A 21900-nucleotide genomic window follows, 5' to 3' on the forward strand; every position below is an offset into this window, starting at 1 on the left:
CTCTCCTCCTGAGCGCTCTTGGCTGTGCAGGCTGGTGGTAGGGATCTCTGGGTACGGGGTCCTCTGGATGTACATCTGGAAATGGCACTCCATTTTTTTGGGCAATGTTATGGAGATCCCCGCATGCAATAATAATATTGCATACCTTTTCGGGCGGATAGGGTTCCCCCCGCAGCCGAGAGACAGATCCAGCTTTAGGAGCCCTATACACCTCTCCACAGTGGCACGCGTGCGCGAATGCGCAGTGTTAAAGCGCCTCTCTTGTTTGGTGTGAGGGTGCACGGTTGAATAATGAGCCATCACTCTTCCAATTACGGAGTTGTACTTGTTTAATTTATTTAATTTGCGTTTATGTTTATATTTATGTTGAAGTCAAATAAAACATGGGCCTTCTTTAAAGTGATGAGTCTGTAATTTTAACCAAGGGATTTGTTGCGACTCCTGAGCACGCACTAGTGACGCTGCTGTATTGCAGTCACCGCAAGTCAAAATGGAAAAGTGCGTACACGGCCTCAGACCTGTCGTGGCGATTTCATCTTTCCTGCGCTCACGATGGATTTGATAAATGCCAACCTTTGCGCAGAAAAGAACGTACACACGACCTACGCACGTTTTTCGTCTTACGCAAGTTTGATAAATGAGGGCCATTGTTTTGGGCTGATCCAGAAAATATGACGAAGCATGTTGAACCTACTCATGTCCAATCATACTCGGTCGAATGTGAGTCCAACCTATGAGACTATAAATAAACATGATACCCGGAAATCAGCGCGCAGTCTGACAGACTTCCTGCGGGGACTCTTTCCCACTGAGCCCAGCGCTGATATGCTTTGACGTGTGACTACAAATAAACACTTCATTTTCACTTGAATTACTTCGGTCCGTTCTTGAGCTTCCTACTAAAAGAACCGAATCTAACAGAACACATCAACACAGAGACACAACACAACACAACACAGAACAAAAGAAAGAAGAAAACAAAAGAAGACAAAAACACACACAGAATTTTTGGGAAAATTTGAGAAGTTTTAGTAAACCATGATTAATTGTTAATGAATTGTTCATTAATTGCCGAACTGCTCCACTGCAGTTTCTCCTCCTGTGTTGTTCTTTGCTGCAGGACAGAAATGTTTGTGGTTAGATCTCATTTTGGGAGCAGCACAGCATCAAGAAAGCAGCCATTTCTTCCCAATGACTAACTGATTAACCTGTTTAGGATAAATATTGTCTGTCCTCTCTTAATTAAGGTCAGAGCGTTAAAAATAAAATTTCAGCATAATCTGCTTAATTCTCACTTGTTAGTTAGTAATAATGTTGTTTAATTCTTACCAGTGTCTGTGTTTCGGGATGCTGAGCCGTCCACAGACAGTTCAGGATCAGCATTAAGTTTTTGTTTTTTTTCCGGTTCTAATTGAATTAGAAACCCCTCATGTGGTACCAACAGTATGACATCAGAGCTGTTTCTAACATCACATGATACCATAACATGTTTCCATACAGATATTAAAAACATAGGTTCATTTTATTTCTTTATTCATCCTAATTCATATCCTTTTTCTTTCAACCACATGTTATGACTGAGCACAGATTGAATTGAACCATACCATCTTGTTTCTCATTAAATTGCAATTGAAGTGGGTTGTTGCCATTTTCCAGAGATCCTTTACCCACCTGGGGGGTATTCCTAGAAGCTGGCTTAGCGGAAAGCCTGGCTTATTTCGCTACTTCTGGCTAAATTTAGCGAGACTTCCGTTCCATAAAGGTGGCTTATTTGAACGCCCGCTGAGTAACCATGGTAATTTATGCTGCTGAACTAGCCTGGTCCCGGGCAGGCTAAATTTGATGCTTAGCTTAGCTGCAACTCAAAAAATGTCCGACCGACTGTGGTTATCATATCACCACTTTCACTGTCTCGAAAAATCAATCAGTCGGTGCCAGTGCAACTAAAAAAACGCAACTATACACACGTATTGAACATTAAATTAAATGACAGAGAACATGGTATTCATTAAAACTAATCAATACCTAACAAACATCCGATCTACACCCACGTAGGACCAGACTCAGAAAAATGGGGGACAGGTAATAATGTTAATGATACAAATTATTGAAAGCTCCTTTCAAAACAGTCAAGGACTGTACAAACAAGATATTAGATAAAACGCAGGAATTAAAAAATCTTACCATATCAAAAATACACAGAACGGAGCAATAAATGGAGGTAAGCAAAGTTAAACGGATGGGTTTTGAGTTAAGACTTGAACAGAGGGAGAGTGTCAGTATTGCGAATGTCGGAGGGCGAGATTTCTGTCCTTTCAGGCTGCTGCTCCACATTTACAGTAGCCGATAATGTAAAACAACCTACTGAATTAAGTATTTGCATTAAGTTCATCATCTCCCTCAGGCATCCCCAATGTTATCGGTGCACTACACTGTACCCATGTACGCATCCAAGGCAAGGCAATTTGTAGAGCATAATTTATACACAAGGCAATTCAAAGTGCTTTACAGCTACATAAAATCACAAGGCGGCAATAAAATCATTCCAAAAAACAAAAATATCATTAATTAATTCATTTAAAAGTGAAGAGTGCAGATGAAATACTTTCAGGTGTCATATGCACATCTAAATAGAACTTTCAGTCTGGATTTAAACATTGTCACATTGTCCAGGCCCCTGCTGGACCCGTGGAGGCTGACTATGTACACCGAACATTTTTCCATATGCTAAATGTACAGGTACACTTGGGGATAATTGTCCATAGACTCTGAACTGGATTTCTCATTTTGAAAAACACCACATCAACCCCTTTGAGTAATGCTGAGCAATGTTACATTTATGCCCTGTGAAACCTCATCATTGAGTCCTATCCTCCGAGCATACAGATGATCTGTGATGGAGGTCATTTCATTTCCAACATTGAGGCTAAATGGCCGGGATCAGTTCATGATTCTAGGATCTTCCGAGCATCCTGGCACAGAGGTTTGCACAAGGTGCAAGAATTTTACTTACCTGAAGGAGTGTACTTTTGAAGTAAGGTGTAGCATAGGCAGAATTTTGGTAATGTACTGAGAGGTCAGGTGTAGAGGTCATCTTAAGGAATTTAAAGTGCTCGTCATACTTTATTATAGATAGCCATATAAGGCACATATTGCATTAAATTGCCAAGTCTTAACACATGTATATCCATCCAACATTTCTCTTATTCTGCAGGAGAGTTCAATGGTGTCCTGCTTGGGGACAGAGGCTATGCATGCTGGCCGTACGTCCTCACACCATAGCCTGATCCAGGAACAAGGGCATGCACATGCACATGCTAAAACAAGGGCACGGATAGAACCTATGACCTTTGGCCAAATTAAATACAGGTCCATTGCTTAAAGTTCTCAGGCACCATGACTGACTTCTGACAGAGCCATCTTAAATTAATAGTATACTTCATATTTTATACATTTTGTCTTGTGGACAACTTTTCAGGATCAAGTCTTTTCTTCGTTGAGATCTAGTGCCTGAAAGGACTCGGTTTCTCCTGACACAGTGAGCGACCTATACAGGGACACACATTTCTTTTGATCCTTATTGTTGTGACCTTTGAGTTAGAACTTTTTTTCATCATTTAGCATTGACACAGTAGCAGTTTAAGTCAGAGCAAGTGTAAGAAGGCTAAATGGACAGATATGATTTATAACTTTCCACACGTTTAGGTCATGGCACCCCACTGGAATGATTTCTGGGCCCGCCGACAGTGTCGTCAAATATTCCTTTTAGTAGTCAGGATGGCCGAGCGGTCTAAGGCGCTGCGTTTAGGTCGCAGTCTCCCCTGGAGGCGTGGGTTCAAATCCCACTTCTGACATTGCAGAGTTCTCCTAGAGGACCATTTTCACTGGCAAGGCAGCTAATAAAACACCTAGTTCTCCCCGTCAGGGAATCGAACCCCCATCTTCCGCGTGACAGGCGGAGATACTATCCATTATACTAACGAGGAATTTCTGTGTGCCTGACACAGTCGTCAGATGAAAAGACAACTATCGCCAAGGAGTGAAATAAGATTTTCGTGTACCGTTTCAAGGTGCAGGAAAATTGCTATCACAGTCCCATCACTCAGAAGGAGAGTCTTCCATGAAGCTGCATGCCTCGTCAATATTCCCCTTCAACACGAAGACAACGCAGACCCACATATTCGCTGGAATGATGCCTGGGCCCGCCGACAGTGTCGTCAAATATTCCTTTTAGTAGTCAGGATGGCCGAGCAGTCTAAAGCGCTGCGTTAAGGTCGCAGTCTCCCCTGGAGGCGTGGGTTCAAATCCCACTTCTGACATTGCAGAGTTCTCCTAGAGGACCATTTTCACTGGCAAGGCAAATCAAGATTACTCCTTGCTTAGCAATACCATGTCGTATTGCTATTCTGCCACTGCATCATCTAGTTTAAAGATTATTGTGGCCGCTTAACCTCCGAAGAGTTCTTGCTTCCAAATGCTATGCCTACTATTTGTTTGCCTCAGGAGCCCTGTTAAACAACAGCCAAGACACTTGTTGCATGAGAATCTTCTGACCACAGCTCAACAAGCTGTGTTGTCACAACCTTCTACAGTGCTTTGGGTAGGACAGAATCATTAGCAAAAGGAACATTGTTGATTATAAGGTCTTGGTTTGCACTTAACACCATAGTAAACGGGAAAGGGCTTTTGACCGAAGAAACCTGGCATCATGTTGGGCTATTTGAAGGGGGCTATTGACATTTAGGCCGAAGATGGGTGAGAGTATCAAAGCAATCATCACTTGGTGGCAGGCAGCTGATAAAAGTCCTAGCTCTCCCCGTCGGGGAATCGAACCCCAATCTTCCGCGTGACAGGCGGAGATACTATCCATTATACTAACGAGGAATTTCTGTGACTGACACAGTCGTCAGATGAAAAGACAACTATCGCCAAGGAGTGAAATAAGATTTTCTTGTCCCGTTTCAAGGTGCAGGAAAATTGCTATCACAGTCCCATCACTCAGAAGGAGAGTCTTCCATGAAGCTGCATGCCTCGTCAATATTCCCCTTCAACACGAACACAACGCAGACCCAAATATTCGCTGAAATGATGCCTGGGCCCGCCGACAGTGTCGTCAAATATGCCTTTTAGTAGTCAGGATGGCTGAGCGGTCTAAGGTGCTGCGTTAAGGGCGCAGTCTCCCCTGGAGGCGTGGGTTCAAATCCCACTTCTGACATTGCAGAGTTCTCCTATAGGACCATTTTCACTGGCAAGGCAACTCAAGTTTACTCATTGCTTAGCAATACCATGTCTTATTGCTATTCTGCCACTGCATCATCTAGTTTAAAGATTATTGTGGCCGCTTTACCTCAGAAGAGTTCTTGCTTCCAAATGCTATGCCTACTATTTGTTTGCCTCAGGAGCCCTGTTAAACAACAGCCAAGACACTTGTTGCATGAGAATCTTCTGACCACAGCTCAACAAGCTGTGTTGTCACAACCTTCTACAGTGCTTTGGGCAGGACAGAATCATTAGCAAAAGGCACATTGTTGATTATAAGGTCTTGGTTTGCACTTAACACCATAGTAAACGGGAAAGGGCTTTTGACCGAAGCAACCTGGCCTCATGTTAGGCTATTTGAAGGGGGCTATTGACATTTAGGCCGAAGATGGGTGAGAGTATCAAAACAATCATCACTTGGTGGCAGGCAGCTGATAAAAGACCGAACTCTCCCCGTCGGGGAATCGAACTCCAATCTTCCGCGTGACAGGCGGAGATACTGTCCATTATACTAACGAGGAATTTCTGTGTGACTGACACAGTGGTCAGATGAAAAGACAACTATCGCCAAGGAGTGAAATAAGATTTTCGTGTCCCGTTTCAAGGTGTAGGAAAATTGCTATCACAGTCCCATTACTCAGAAGGAGAGTCTTCCATGAAGCTGCATGCCTCGTCAATATTCCCCTTCAACACGAAGACAACGCAGACCCACATATTCGCTGGAATGATGCCTGGGCCCGCCGACAGTGTCGTCAAATATTCCTTTTAGTAGTCAGGATGGCCGAGCAGTCTAAAGCGCTGCGTTAAGGTTGCAGTCTCCCCTGGAGGCGTGGGTTCAAATCCCACTTCTGACATTGCAGAGTTCTCCTAGAGGACCATTTTCACTGGCAAGGCAACTCAAGATAACTCCTTGCTTAGCAATACCATGTCGTATTGCTATTCTGCCACTGCATCATCTAGTTTAAAGATTATTGTGGCCGCTTTACCTCCGAAGAGTTCTTGCTTCCAAATGCTATGCCTACTATTTGTTTGCCTCAGGAGCCCTGTTAAACAACAGCCAAGACACTTGTTGCATGAGAATCTTCTGACCACAGCTCAACAAGCTGTGTTGTCACAACCTTCTACAGTGCTTTGGGCAGGACAGAATCATTAGCAAAAGGAACATTGTTGATTATAAGGTCTTGGTTTGCACTTAACACCATAGTAAACGGGAAAGGGCTTTTGACCGAAGAAACCTGGCATCATGTTGGGCTATTTGAAGGGGGCTATTGACATTTAGGCCGAAGATGGGTGAGAGTATCAAAACAATCATCACTTGGTGGCAGGCAGCTGATAAAAGACCAAGCTCTCCCCGTCGGGGAATCGAGACCCGATCTTCGGCGTTACAGGCAGAGATACTGTCCATTATACTAACGAGGAATTTCTGTGTGACTGACACAGTCGTCAGATGAAAACACAACTATCGGCAAGGAGTGAAATAAGATTTTCTTGTCCCGTTTCAAGGTGCAGGAAAATTGCTATCACAGTCCCATCAATCAGAAGGAGAGTCTTCCATGAAGCTGCATGCCTAGTAAATATTCCCCTTCAACACGAACACAACGCAGACCCACATATTCGCTGGAATGATGCCTGGGCCCGCCGACAGTGTCGTCAAATATTCTTTTTAATAGTCAGGATGGCCGAGCGGTCTAAGGCGCTGCGTTCAGGTCGCAGTCTCCCCTGGAGGCGTGGGTTCAAATTCCACTTCTGACATTGCAGACAGGTGCCATGGGTTTTCCTGGCTGCCGCCATTGTAGTATGCTTGTTGAGTGGTGAAGGCTAGTGGTGCAACGGATCATCATTGATCCGTTCGGATCAATTATTTCAGTTCGGCACACACATGATCCTCGGATTGATTTATGAAAAAAAAAATGTGTGCTTGTTCAGTCCTCACACAGCCGTTACCATTCCGCTAGTTCCAGGGACAGAGCTACTTTCCATGCTCTGGGTAAAAGTCTGCCACAGTTCCCTCCTCAATAAGCAAACAGTCCTATGGCTCGTTTGTGATTTATTGTCCTCAGCGTACAACATGTAGAACAGTGGGCATGGAAAATAAAAGTAGGCTAGACTTCGGTGACTACTGTAACGATAACTGCTGCCTCTAGTGCTACGTCCTTTTTCCATATACTCGCGCTGCCACACAAACCTGTCGCCTAGGTTACCACACAGACATAACACGTAGCTGACATAGCGATAGCTAACATAAAGAAAACCCCTAACCTGCAACACAGCGTGGTCATGGCGAGCGGAGGAACAGAAGAGCTCCACGTCGTTTAAATCCCCTGTTTGGGAGCATTTTGGCTTCCCTGTCAAATTTAATGAAGAAGGAAAGAGGTTGGTAGATAAAACCGTGACGGTGTGTAGGCACTGTGGTACAAGAAAGCCACACAACAGTGGAAACATATCGAGCATGGCCACGTATTTGCAGCGATATCACCCCGGTGTTTCACTGACAGGAGTGAAACCGAAAGCGGCTCAACAACCGGTCATCACCGCGTTAAGCAGCCCCCTTCCTTCACAATCCGACCGGGCTACAGCGATCACAAACGCTAGAGACTGGTAAGTCTGACAAGAAGCTATTAAAATTGTGATCCAGCATTCCAGTCTGCACTCACTGACTCCGGCACTGTGTAAAAAGTGTGTTGACAGGCTGTCAGTGTCAGTTAGCTTCAGTTGTCAGTGCAGTGCTTATCCCTCTCGACAAAATTATTTATGCCTCATCAACATCGTCCAGACTCGTGGCCTAGACCAAACACAGTGTATGCTCACCAATCGGCATTCTGAAGACGACCAAAATCACCATGATCACCATCATCGTCCCCACTGCTCTCGGACTCGGACTCCGACCCACTGTCACTGGCAATGGCTGGCTCAAACCTGTATGGTTCTAGCCCCAATCCCTCCTCGGTTTCTTCTTCAGGCTCTTCATTGTCATCAACAATATTCGGATCGAAATTTGCCGTGAAGAAGCTGTCCATGTCTGGCAAACTGCTGGCTTCGCTACTAGAACTACTAGTATCAGACATGTTGATTGTTGGGGGTTGTTCCAGCAGCTGGCACTCGTGACGTCACGCACCTGTCGTCTGCTACTTCTGGTTTGCCAAATGGCGGGCTATTCGAGTCAAATGTGGTGATAGTTTATTGGGCCTAATCAGGACTATCCGGGGGCCTAAATTTATTTTAAAATCATAAAAAAATTCCATGGTATATAAGGAATCGATCTGCTATTTCAGTTTTGTGCAAAAAAAATCACCTTTCTGTAGGCCTTTAACGAGTGCATCGAAGTCAGGTTGAATGTCTGAGGTGGAGATGCGAAGCACAGCTGACAGATGGTCGTCAGTGAGAGATGATCTATACCTGGACTTCGTAAACTTCATCATTGAAAATGTTTGTTCACATATGTAGGTAGAGCCAAAGAGAACCAACATCTTCTGAGCATGTCTCTTCATGTTTGGAAAGTTCTCCTCCTTGAGAGAAGAGTAGAAATCCAGCAGACATCCTGATTTAAAGTGCTCTGCCAGTACTGCATCAGACTGCAGGTCAATGAGTTCCAGCTGAACATCACTGGGTGCATTATCCACACTGCAGGTAAAGGGAGAGGAAATCATGTGCATTTCATCCTCGATTGTTCTGAGATCTTCAAATCTCCTTAAAAACTCACAATGCAATGCTCCTAACATGGATGAGTACCTGTGGAGGTGATCAGCTGATGGTGTGACTTCTTTCAGGGTTTGCATGTGAGTGAGATTGTTGCTCTCCAGTTGGCTTGAAAGAAACAGCATCTTTCTCATGAAAGCCTTCACCAGGGTGTGCATTTCATGAACAAAAAGGCCCCTGCCTTGCAGTTTGGTGTTCAGTTCATTCATCAGTGCAGTCACATCAACAGCAAATGCAAAATCTGCCATACAGTCCTCATCTGAGAGCTCTGGGATGTCTTTGCCTTTCATCTGACAAAACTCTCGAATCTCTGTTTTCAGGTCCCAAACTCTTTTTAGCACTTTGCCCAGGCTGAGCCATCTGACAGCTGTGTGGTAGCCGATGTCACTATGCTCAGACTCATGGTCCTCCAAAAGTGCAACAAACTGTCTGTGATTCAATGCCCGTGCCCTGATGAAGTTTACTATTTTAGTAACAACATCAATAACATGGTTCATTTTTAGCAGTGACTTGCACAACACATGTTGGTGTATAATACAATGCAAAAATACCAATTTCTGATCTGTGTCGATTTCAGTCACTTTATCTTGCATACGTTTTAAAAGTCCCACATTTTTCCCTGTAAGATTTGGACAACCGTCCGTTGTGACACCTGCCAGTCTGTCCCATTTCAGTCCCAGTGTGTCCATGCACGCATTTACATCTGTGAAGACATCGCTCCCTAGAGTCGTCCCTTTCATTGACCGCATTGCTGCCAGCTCCTTCGTAATCTTGAAGTCCGGCGTGATCCCGCGGACAAATACAAGTAACTGGGCTGTGTCACGGACATCACAGCTTTCGTCCAAAGCCAAGGAGAAAAAGTCAAAAGTTGCCACTTCACGTTGCAGCTGAAGCTCCAGATTCCCCGATATGTCCTCGACCCTTCTCGTCATGGTTCGCCTGGAGAGCGGGACTTTCTCAAATGCTTCTTTTTGTTCAGGGCATATTAGTGCTGCAGAGTCCACCAAGCACTCTTTGATAAACTCCTCCTCCGAGAATGGCTTACTGTTTTTAGTGATTTTGTGGGATATCACAAAGCTGGTCTTGGTTGCTGCATGCCTGGATGTGTGAAGCTTGGTAAAAAAGCCTTGCTGCTTTTGCAGTTTAGCTAGCAAAGCTTCCGATGTCCGCGCCCTTTCAGCATCAGTCACGTTCTTGAATTTCTCCGGGTGTTTCGTCTCCTAATGCTGACTCAAATTGTAGTCCTTAAACACGGTGATCTGCTCCCCGCAAACTAAACACACGGCTTTACCTCTGACTTCAGTAAATAAATACTTAGCAGTCCAATTTTTGTTGAAAACCCTGCATTCGCCATCTACCTTTCTTTTTTTAGCATGAGCAGACATTTCTGAGGGCTAAAGTCGTCTTGTGACTTGCTAGTGACAACGATCCAATCATGTGCATGTCTCGATATACGTTTTACATCATCATGAACGTGAATAAAAAACAACTTCAAAATAAAAATAAAATGCAGCTTCAGTCCATGCATCAGGTAAAATAAGAAAATATGTTTATTTTGTAATTTCCAATTAACCTTACACGGGCCGGTCAGAGTCAACCAAAGGGCCGTATGCGGCCCGGGGGCCGTGCAATGCCCAGGTCTGCACTAGACCATCAGGGACCCGAAAGCAGTGCACACGGTACAGGTTGCAACACTGTGGTAAACTCTTCCTAACTGGCAAATTAATTGGCATAGTGCATTGTACTGAAGTTGTGAACATTTTAGCCTTAGATGAAAGCAATTCTGCGCATCTGGAGAATGAATCCAAGCAAGCACAAGTTTCACACTTTAGACTTCTCTCTTATTTCAGGGAGAAATAGAAAGATTCCTGAGTAAGAGTGAGTGTGTCATAGCCCTGCAAGAAAAACAGTTGATAGATGACTAAATAAATAAAACATTCCTGACCTACACCACGACAGTGAAAACATCAAATCCTAGCCAGCAGACCACCAGGGAGCCTTTGATTTTTGTGAACTATGGATGTTGCCTCTTGTGCCTCGTTGTCCATTTAGCAGCGGGCTATGTGTAGTCAAACGGACGAGGTATGTACAGAAACCCTTTTAAAGAATGATCTTAGGTGAGCAATATAATGGATCGGATCAGTGATGGAAAAGGGAAATCTGATTTGAAGGAATTGGACGAAAGCATTTAAAACTCCCAAATAGCTTTTTATGCCTGCTGAAATTGTTGGGGCATGTCACGGCAGTAGTCTTAAAGTGGAAGGCAGACTACAGCCTCTTGCCAAGCAATTTACCTACGTAGCATTCTCGTTCCGTTGCGTCAGCTTCCTGAAATCTTTTTCAGTACTCTGGGAAACAAGAGTTGTACACAGGGTAGTTTTTCCATTTACTGGCTTGTTTTATCTTGCAATGTCATTCCCCTACCTGTTATCTGTGGATATAAATGCAATGTCAGGAATATAGAGTAGTTACCCTCAATGTAAAGGGCTTACACAATCCAATCAAGTGAGGCAAGGTTATTGCAAAGATGAAGAGAGAGAAACTGCATGTAATATTCTGGCAGGAGACCCATCTCGACAGAATGAAAAGTTAAAAAAAATATGGTTTTAGAAATACATTCTACTCATGTTATAAGAAAGGGAGAAAAAGAGGGGTAGCAATAATGATTCGTAATAGAGTGAATTTCCAAGTGTTTCTGAAATCTAGGGGTTCCTTAAACAGAAAGAGGTCACACTAGTTAATGTGTATGTACCACCTGGCAAGGATAATTCCTTTATTAGAGAAATTTTTGGTTTGATTGCTTCCGAAGCCACTGGGGTTTTAATATGTGGAGGAGACTGGAATATGCAGCTACAATGTAAGCTAGACTCCTCTAACACATTAAAGATATCTGCTCCCACACCAGAGTAACTGTGTCCTGCTGACACATGTTGACAGAGCTCGGGATGATTGATGTATGGAGGGAGCTCCACCCAACAGAAAGACGGTATACATTTTATTCAGCAAGTCATAGAGTGCACTCAAGAATTGACTATTTCTTTACATATAACTCTGACAGACACAGACTTAAAGAGTGCAGTATAGGGATTCGAGATGTCATTCACCTAGCCTGATTAACATAGACTTTCAAATCTCTTCGAGATTCTGGTCTGACCAAGACCATAACGAATACGATTCGAAATGGCCTGGTCAACCCGGCTCCCTCGGGTTGCTACTGGTTGTGGCCAGAAAAGGCTGTGCCTAAGCTTAAGCCAATCACACCACTCTTTCCTCTGACGTATGATTTAGCTACCAGCGGGGCTAACTGGTAGATTAAACTCTTAACAAAGCCAGTAGGGAGCAAGGCGAAAACGTCTTTCCTGTCAAGAAATGATTCAAGGGCTGTTCTTTGCTCGATTTTTAACGAGAATCTCCCGTCGAACACTTTCATTACAGCATCTACAGCAGTGTCAAAAGCTTGACGCTGCTCCATGTTGATATTGAATGAAGCGCTTCCGTGTACAATCCATGGGTTGAGTGGCAGTTCAACCACGTCACTACCTTGAACACGCCTCTACCCTGGGCCGTTGGCGCTGCTCAAAGTTGATTGCTTCCCGACAAAGTGGATGGAGTTCCCATTTTTTCGGGAACTCGAATCCACCTGAATGAGCAGTTTGCCCGAGTGTAGCAGAGCCGAAGGTGTTGCGTCACTGCGAGGGCGGAGCCTGGGTATCATTCACCTGTTTATCTGACCCTACACATAGACAATAAAAAGAAAAACACGTCTTGGCGACTTAATACAAGTATCTTAAATGATAACCAGTGTTGGGGTAGTTACTCAAAAAAGCCTCTGTGGGCTTCCTGCTGATGGAAGGACCAGCGGATGACAAAGAAACAACAACTCTGACACCAACGGAGGACAAAGTGGAACACCTGAGCGACCGCAGGTAACGTATTGTGCAAAACAGGTGAGTGCATGATTCCGTCTAACTAATGAATGAAATCTACAGAAATGAATGTGTGCTAGCTCACACATGTTGAGTACTTGTGCAGTTTTTCCTTCCTTTTCCTGCTGTGTTTTACCGAGGTGATCATGGATGAGATGAGACTCGAGCGCAGGTCCGAAGGAGAAAGACTGTGGACCCGACATTGCCGTTATGCACCCAGGGTTTCCGTGACGACGAGGAGCTCCCAGTCGGATGAGAGAAGCTGATGTTAAAAAAAAAAAAATAAAGGAGGACTTGGGGTAGGTCCTTTTTAGTGTCACAGCACGTGATTAGTTAAAAGGCACATTATATACTGCATTTAGATGATATTAGCTGATATTATAGAGAAAAGTAAGGAAACAAGCTGCTATTTTAAAAACAAAAGATGACAAAATATTCACAAAGTTATGCTTAAGCTTAAATCATGACTTTCTTTCTGTCTTCCTTGTAGCACCTCACAGTGGACATGGACCATTCCCAGGAAGCTCCAGCAGCACAGCCGTCCTCTGAACACACTCCAGCACCAAATCTGCTCCCAGACACCGGACTGTTGATCGGCCCCAGCTGAAACGATGAAAAGCATCCCACACCGAGCCGTACAGATGAAGCCGTCTCCGTGTGTGAAGCTCCTCACAGACACAGAGAAGATCTGCTCACCTACACCTGCAGAAATAACACAGTCCAGACAAGACGCAGACAATTGGGACTGAAAGACAACCAGTGGGACAGTGTTGTTCTTTAAAGACATTATTTGTAAATTATGTATTTAAAAAAAATGGTTTGCATTTACATTTTACATGCTGCTTTGGTGCTGGAATCAATAAAAATGAACAGTTTTTACACTTACTCTCTCTTCTGTTAAATGAAACACCAAACAATAACGTTGCCTCAGAGAACGAGCATCTTCTGATGCAACACTCTTAAAAGCAGACCCTACAAAGCTTTCTGCAGTCTGTCAGACACATAAGGAATATTTTACTAATCCGAATTCTAAATGATCAGCTATAACATTTGATTTAGTCTTTCTTCTTTGACTAATAGCCTCATTCCACAGATATGACAGAACAAACATGGGAGGCAGTTTACAGTAGATATCATCCTGTTGGTAGAATGCCTTTAAAACTCAGAAGAAGCTTTTTTTCTACTCATTTCTACTAAAGTGCATCAAATTAAATTGTATTATCCATGAGTCTGTAATTTAACAGGTTTTTCTTCAGGTTTCCTTAACAATGACATGACATCACAGCTCTTTCAGCTGCATCATGTGGAAATATTTCAGGTTTTTTTGCCAGAGGGCCGGCTCAGTCTAATGAATTTATCTGGAAACATGCATAGTACTGAGGAGGATGATGTTTAAAACTCCTTAAACCAGCCATATTCATTTCTGGATATTTGTTATAAAAATAATAATAATAAAAAACATTTAAAAAAGAAAGTAAATAAATGTAAAAGTTCTATTATAAAATGATGAAGCTGAAAGGGAAACATGAAACTGTCCAAATGGAACACAGAGATTCTCCTGTATGGATGCTGCTCCATTCATCAAGTTTCCAAAAACTGAGCTGGGATTTTCTGCAGGAATGAAAACGATCCAAACACTTGTCAGTCTTTGCTGCTCGATGCCGCTGTTGTGTTTGATGACATCAAAATGTCGTTTACTTCAACAAGCTGAAAGTCTGATAAACGTGAGAGTCTCTCACCGGGTGCTGTGGCGCGCGCCTGTAATCCAAGCTACCGGGAGGCTGAGGCTGGTGGATCGCTTGAGCTCAGGAGCTCTGAGCTGCAGTGGACTATGCCGATCGGGTGTCCGCACTAAGCTCCTTACCGATATGGTGCTCCTGGGGGAGCTCGGGACCACCAGGTCGTCTAAGGAGTGGAGAACCGGCCCAGATCGGAAACGGAGCAGGTCAAAGCCCCCGTGCCGCTCAGTAGTGGGATCGCACCTGTGATTAGACGCTGCAGTGCAGCCTGAGTCATACAGCGGGACCCAGTCTTTTTACACTCTTTGTTCTCTCCAACAAAATACTGGGACAACACACACGCTCCAACATCACCTCTTTACACGTTACAGCAGTTTCTCCATCTTCTCTTTTCCATTGAAAAGCACAGCTGTTTCTTGGATCTACAGCGCCCCCACCTGGAGAAGACGAGCAACGACCATCAGCCACATCACTCACCGCTGCTTCACAGATACACTCTGCTCCATCACTCATTCAATCAAGCTGCTGCTGTCAACTCAAAGACTAGGTGCGTTTATATGGACACGTTTAATCTGATTAAATGCACGTTTAAACCGATTACACGTGTAAAGAGATTAAATATGCGTCATGTAAACAGTCAAATAATCTCTTTAAATATAAACGGGTTAAATATTTAAACCGATTACAATAGGTGGTTTGGACCGTTCATATAATCCGATTGAAGGAGGAAACTCCCCATATATACAGGCGCACCTACATAAACCGATTATTAGAACACGTTTCATGTTACTGCGCAAGTGTAAGGGCGTGCGAGATAAAGTTAATAAAGACTGTGTAGTTCTAGTTAAACGGCAGATAACGGAAGACATCGAAGTTAAAATGACGGCGACAGTGAAGAAGAACAAAAATTGGTTTTATTGAAAACGTTGCAAGAGCAAAATATAATGTCAAAACTGGACGGGAGGAAGATGAGGAACTCGGAAATCTTTAATGATGTCCACACAGCCTTGAAAGAGGCAGGGTTTGACCGGTCCGTTGACCAGATTAAGTCAAGATGGAAAGCCCTGAAGGCCGCCTACTGCAATGCCAAAAGGCAAAATGGTAAAAGCGGATCAAGCCCGGCCAATTTCGCGTACCAGACGGAAATAGACGACATACTAGGAGGCAGACCCCTTTCGGACGTCAGCCATGGTGTCGATGTCTGATTTGAGGAGGAGATAAATGTTACTAGTAAGTAGCCAAAGATCTTTTTTCTATGTGTGTAGCACCAGTATGTAGGCTATAACAGCCTGTCTGACCAAGAGTGGAAGTTAGCCTGTGTCACCACAACCCGCTACATGTTTTAAGTTGTCCATACAATTAATAAAATCAAACCCATTAAATCCAACTGTCCTACCTGAAATCGGTGTCTCGGTCACAGGAAAGCTCACAATTATGTCAAACTAATCCACTTGGTTTACAAAGATGAAGCAACTGCAGACGTGCTAGCATCCTCATCAACTGAACAGTTGTGTACAATCCTCTCAGTTTATCCGTTTCTTCGGCAGATGTCATTTTTAACGCGTATTATGTTTTGTAAAGAAGAGGCGTTGTGTAACATAATTTAAAATCAAACAGGGCATTAACATTAATGGCAGGCAGGCAGGCAGAGTCATAAGTGGCTGGCAGCATCAGCATCACATTCTTCTTCCTTCATAGGTTCCCGTACTCCAGTGTATAAAACGGTTAGAAATGCAAACCGACAGCCTCGCGCGACCAAATAGACATCTTTGCGTGCGAGTTCTAGTCGGGATTTTAAATGTTATTTCATTTTTTTAAAGAAAAAAAAACAGAGCACCTCATTTTTTCATGTAACACAAAGCAAAGAAACAGCTCAGACATACTGCAACATTTGTTAAAACCTCGTCCTATCGGATTAAATTGCTGTAACATGTAAACTCGGAAGAAATTTAATCTCTTTATTTGTGGCTCATATATACAGTTCGGTCGAATTCTAATAAACCGATTACATGTAATCTCTTTAAACGAAACGTGTCCATATAAACGCACCTAATAATTACTCTTAAACTATGATTCCGAGCTGCAGGACTTTCAGGTTAAGTTTGCAGTTCCGTGAGAGGATTCTTAGCTTTCTGGCCACAGCCCAGAGGAATTCCATGATCGCCATGGTTCCCTCCTCAGAAGCATCATCGCAGCATCATTTAAAAACAATCATAAACACCATCAGTCTACACAACTTTTTTTCTTCACATTTCACTCCACCAGTTGTGGAAGATTCTAACTTCTGCTGAGGACTTGTTGCATCCCAACATGAAGAAAACACTCTCAGAAACCCAGAAAAGTGGAACAACATACTTCCAACAGGAAAAATATCAGGTTTGAGAAATGTCAAAGTCTGCACTCTTTTCTAAAGTTTCCACTGAGAAGATTTTGAAAAAGTTCATAGTCACTCATATTCAAATGACCAAAAACCTCTGAAATAAACACTTCCCACCTTCAGCTTAAAGGCAAAGTATGCTGAAGTCAGGTTTAAACTCGTTTCAAAAGAAAAAACAGCATCCAAACATTAGCTCTTCTCAAATTGGACTAAGTGTAGAACAGGGTCTTTTTTTTTAATGAATCAATCTTTTTTATAGTTACACATAGAAATTGGTATGAAGAGTTGAACATTAAATCATATATATTCATTTATACAGCTGATAAAACTATTCACAGGACAGAAGTCCTCAGCTTCCTGCTGGGACACATAGTCACATGTAAAGGTAATGTGTAAATTGTGGAAAAACAATCACTGTAATGTTATCTTTTTCAATTTGGGATTAGAAAGGCATTCTTTCTTGTTTGAATTGAATTGAATCCTAACTCAAAGACTGTCCTTTATTCAAATAAGGTACCAACTCCCTGTCAAAAGATTACATTTGACCCCTAACCATGATCATTTCCTAAGCCTCGCTAAGAAGTCTGGATTTTTAAAGTCCCAACCCTGCGTTATTGGCTAAACCTAAACAGGAAGTGACAAAGTTCCATCCTAATGTGTTGTGTTTACATGTGAACAAGACCACAAGTAAAATGGACACTACTTGTATGTGCGTCTGTAAGTGATTATGGTACAGAGAGGCCAGTTATTTCAAAGTAAAAGCTTAAGATCTGTCATATTTAGGAGCACTTTCACATGTGACTGTGTGGGTTTTTCCTTTGATCAGCTATCACAGTCTTGAAAAGCAGGTGTCCTGCCCAACAACGGGGTCAGCCCCACTTCCTCATAAGATGAGTTTTTTTTATCTTTCTTTGCTCAGAGGTGCTGTGATATTCAGGCTCAATAATTACTCTTAAACTATGATTCCGAGCTGCAGGACTTTCAGGTTAAGTTTGCAGTTTCGTGAGAGGATTCTTAGCTTTCTGGCCACAGCCCAGAGGAATTCCATGATCGCCATGGTTCCCTCCTCAGAAGCATCATCGCAGCATCATTTAAAAACAATCATAAACACCATCAGTCTACACAACTTTTTTTCTTCACATTTCACTCCACCAGTTGTGGAAGATTCTAACTTCTGCTGAGGACTTGTTGCATCCCAACATGAAGAAAACACTCTCAGAAACCCAGAAAAGTGGAGCAACATACTTCCAACAGGAAAAATATCAGGTTTGAGAAATGTCAAAGTCTGCACTCTTTTCTAAAGTTTCCACTGAGAAGATTTTGAAAATGTTCATAGTCACTCATATTCAAAGGACCAAAAACCTCTGAAATAAACACTTCCCACCTTCAGCTTAAAGGCAAAGTATGCTGAAGTCAGGTTTAAACTCGTTTCAAAAGAAAAAACAGCATCCAAACATTAGCTCTTCTCAAATTGGACTAAGTGTAAAACAGGGTCTTTTTTTTTAATGAATCAATCTTTTTTATAGTTGCACATAGAAATTGGTATGAAGAGTTGAACATTAAATCATATATATTCATTTATACAGCTGATAAAACTATTCACAGGACAGAAGTCCTCAGCTTCCTGCTGGGACATATAGTCACATGTAAAGGTAATGTGTAAATTGTGGAAAAACAATCACTGTAATGTTATCTTTTTCAATTTGGGATTAGAAAGGCATTCTTTCTTGTTTGAATTGAATTGAATCCTAACTCAAAGACTGTCCTTTATCCAAATAAGGTACCAACTCCCTGTCAAAAGATTACATTTGACCCCTAACCATGATCATTTCCTAAGCCTCACTAAGAAGTCTGGATTTTTAAAGTCCCAACCCTGCCTTATTGGCTAAACCTAAACAGGAAGTGACAAAGTTCCATCCTAATGTGTTGTGTTTACATGTGAACAAGACCACAAGTAAAATGGACACTACTTGTATGTGCGTCTGTAAGTGATTATGGTACAGAGAGGCCAGTTATTTCAAAGTAAAAGCTTAAGATCTGTCATATTTAGGAGCACTTTCACATGTGACTGTGTGGGTTTTTCCTTTGATCAGCTATGACAGTCTTGAAAAGCAGGTGTCCTGCCCAACAACGGGGTCAGCCCCACTTCCTCATAAGATGAGTTTTTTTTATCTTTCTTTGCTCAGAGGTGCTGTGATATTCAGGCTCAATAATTACTCTTAAACTATGATTCCGAGCTGCAGGACTTTCAGGTTAAGTTTGCAGTTCCGTGAGAGGATTCTTAGCTTTCTGGCCACAGCCCAGAGGAATTCCATGATCGCCATGGTTCCCTCCTCAGAAGCATCATCGCAGCATCATTTAAAAACAATCATAAACACCATCAGTCTACACAACTTTTTTTCTTCACATTTCACTCCACCAGTTGTGGAAGATTCTAACTTCTGCTGAGGACTTGTTGCATCCCAACATGAAGAAAACACTCTCAGAAACCCAGAAAAGTGGAACAACATACTTCCAACAGGAAAAATATCAGGTTTGAGAAATGTCAAAGTCTGCACTCTTTTCTAAAGTTTCCACTGAGAAGATTTTGAAAAAGTTCATAGTCACTCATATTCAAATGACCAAAAACCTCTGAAATAAACACTTCCCACCTTCAGCTTAAAGGCAAAGTATGCTGAAGTCAGGTTTAAACTCGTTTCAAAAGAAAAAACAGCATCCAAACATTAGCTCTTCTCAAATTGGACTAAGTGTAAAACAGGATCTTTTTTTTTAATGAATCAATCTTTTTTATAGTTGCACATAGAAATTGGTATGAAGAGTTGAACATTAAATCATATATATTCATTTATACAGCTGATAAAACTATTCACAGGACAGAAGTCCTCAGCTTCCTGCTGGGACACATAGTCACATGTAAAGGTAATGTGTAAATTGTGGAAAAACAATCACTGTAATGTTATCTTTTTCAATTTGGGATTAGAAAGGCATTCTTTCTTGTTTGAATTGAATTGAATCCTAACTCAAAGACTGTCCTTTATCCAAATAAGGTACCAACTCCCTGTCAAAAGATTACATTTGACCCCTAACCATGATCATTTCCTAACCCTCGCTAAGAAGTCTGGATTTTTAAAGTCCCAACCCTGCCTTATTGGCTAAACCTAAACAGGAAGTGACAAAGTTCCATCCTAATGTGTTGTGTTTACATGTGAACAAGACCACAAGTAAAATGAAGACTACTTTTATGTGCGTCTGTAAGTGATTATGGTACAGAGAGGCCAGTTATTTCAAAGTAAAAGCTTAAGATCTGTCATATTTAGGAGCACTTTCACATGTGACTGTGTGGGTTTTTCCTTTGATCAGCTATCACAGTCTTGAAAAGCAGGTGTCCTGCCCAACAATTGGGTACGCCCCACTGTCTCATAAGATGAGTTTTTTTTTTATCTTTCTTTGCTCAGAGGTGCTGTGATATTCAGGCTCAATAATTACTCTTAAACTATGATTCCGAGCTGCAGGACTTTCAGGTTAAGTTTGCAGTTCCGTGAGAGGATTCTTAGCTTTCTGGCCACAGCCCAGAGGAATTCCATGATCGCCATGGTTCCCTCCTCAGAAGCATCATCGCAGCATCATTTAAAAACAATCATAAACACCATCAGTCTACACAACTTTTTTTCTTCACTTTTCACTCCACCAGTTGTGGAAGATTCTAACTTCTGCTGAGGACTTGTTGCATCCCAACATGAAGAAAACACTCTCAGAAACCCAGAAAAGTGGAACAACATACTTCCAACAGGAAAAATATCAGGTTTGAGAAATGTCAAAGTCTGCACTCTTTTCTAAAGTTTCCACTGAGAAGATTTTGAAAAAGTTCATAGTCACTCATATTCAAATGACCAAAAACCTCTGAAATAAACACTTCCCACCTTCAGCTTAAAGGCAAAGTATGCTGAAGTCAGGTTTAAACTCGTTTCAAAAGAAAAAACAGCATCCAAACATTAGCTCTTCTCAAATTGGACTAAGTGTAGAACAGGGTCTTTTTTTTAATGAATCAATCTTTTTTATAGTTACACATAGAAATTGGTATGAAGAGTTGAACATTAAATCATATATATTCATTTATACAGCTGATAAAACTATTCACAGGACAGAAGTCCTCAGCTTCCTGCTGGGACACATAGTCACATGTAAAGGTAATGTGTAAATTGTGGAAAAACAATCACTGTAATGTTATCTTTTTCAATTTGGGATTAGAAAGGCATTCTTTCTTGTTTGAATTGAATTGAATCCTAACTCAAAGACTGCCCTTTATCCAAATAAGGTACCAACTCCCTGTCAACAGATTACATTTGACCCCTAACCATGATCATTTCCTAAGCCTCGCTAAGAAGTCTGGATTTTTAAAGTCCCAACCCTGCCTTATTGGCTAAACCTAAACAGGAAGTGACAAAGTTCCATCCTAATGTGTTGTGTTTACAAGTGAACAAGACCACAAGTAAAATGAACACTACTTTTATGTGCGTCTGTAAGTTATTATGGTACAGAGAGGCCAGTTATTTCAAAGTAAAAGCTTAAGATCTGTCATATTTAGGAGCACTTTCACATGTGACTGTGTGGGTTTTTCCTTTGATCAGCTATCACAGTCTTGAAAAGCAGGTGTCCTGCCCAACAATTGGGTCAGCCCCACTGTCTCATAAGATGAGTTTTTTTTTTTTATCTTTCTTTGCTCAGAGGTGCTGTGATATTCAGGCTCAATAATTACTCTTAAACTATGATTCCGAGCTGAAGGACTTTCAGGTTAAGTTTGCAGTTCCGTGAGAGGATTCTTAGCTTTCTGGCCACAGCCCAGAGGAATTCCATGATCGCCATGGTTCCCTCCTCAGAAGCATCATCGCAGCATCATTTAAAA

The 21900-nt window shown here is 42.2% G+C and overlaps 1 protein-coding gene and 1 non-coding gene across 2 annotated transcripts; one reads left to right on the forward strand and one right to left on the reverse strand.

Moving 5' to 3' along the window:
* Positions 1-3771: 3771 nt before the first annotated feature.
* trnal-uag (transfer RNA leucine (anticodon UAG)) lies at positions 3772-3854 on the forward strand. Its single transcript has one exon. It is a non-coding gene; the product is annotated as a tRNA-Leu (tRNA).
* A 4209-nt stretch (positions 3855-8063) lies between these two features.
* LOC142380558 (general transcription factor II-I repeat domain-containing protein 2B-like) lies at positions 8064-9887 on the reverse strand. The gene is made up of 2 exons (XM_075466471.1): positions 8552-9887; positions 8064-8221 (listed from the first exon to the last, which is right to left on the reverse strand). The coding sequence occupies exons 1-2, from the start codon at positions 9885-9887 to the stop codon at positions 8064-8066; spliced, it is 1494 nt and encodes a 497-aa protein (XP_075322586.1).
* Positions 9888-21900: the final 12013 nt, after the last annotated feature.

Source organism: Odontesthes bonariensis, chromosome 5, assembly GCF_027942865.1.
Source record: "Odontesthes bonariensis isolate fOdoBon6 chromosome 5, fOdoBon6.hap1, whole genome shotgun sequence".
Lineage (NCBI taxonomy): Eukaryota > Metazoa > Chordata > Actinopteri > Atheriniformes > Atherinopsidae > Odontesthes > Odontesthes bonariensis.

Coding starts and splice junctions, on each gene's coding strand:
- LOC142380558 (XM_075466471.1), bottom strand. CDS start 9,887: ATGACGAGAAGGGTCGAGGACATATCGGGGAATCTGGAGCTTCAGCTG. Junction 8,222..8,551: donor CGTTAAAGGCCTACAGAAAG/GTGATTTTTTTT, acceptor ATGACAATGAAG/AGCCTGAAGAAGAAACCGAG.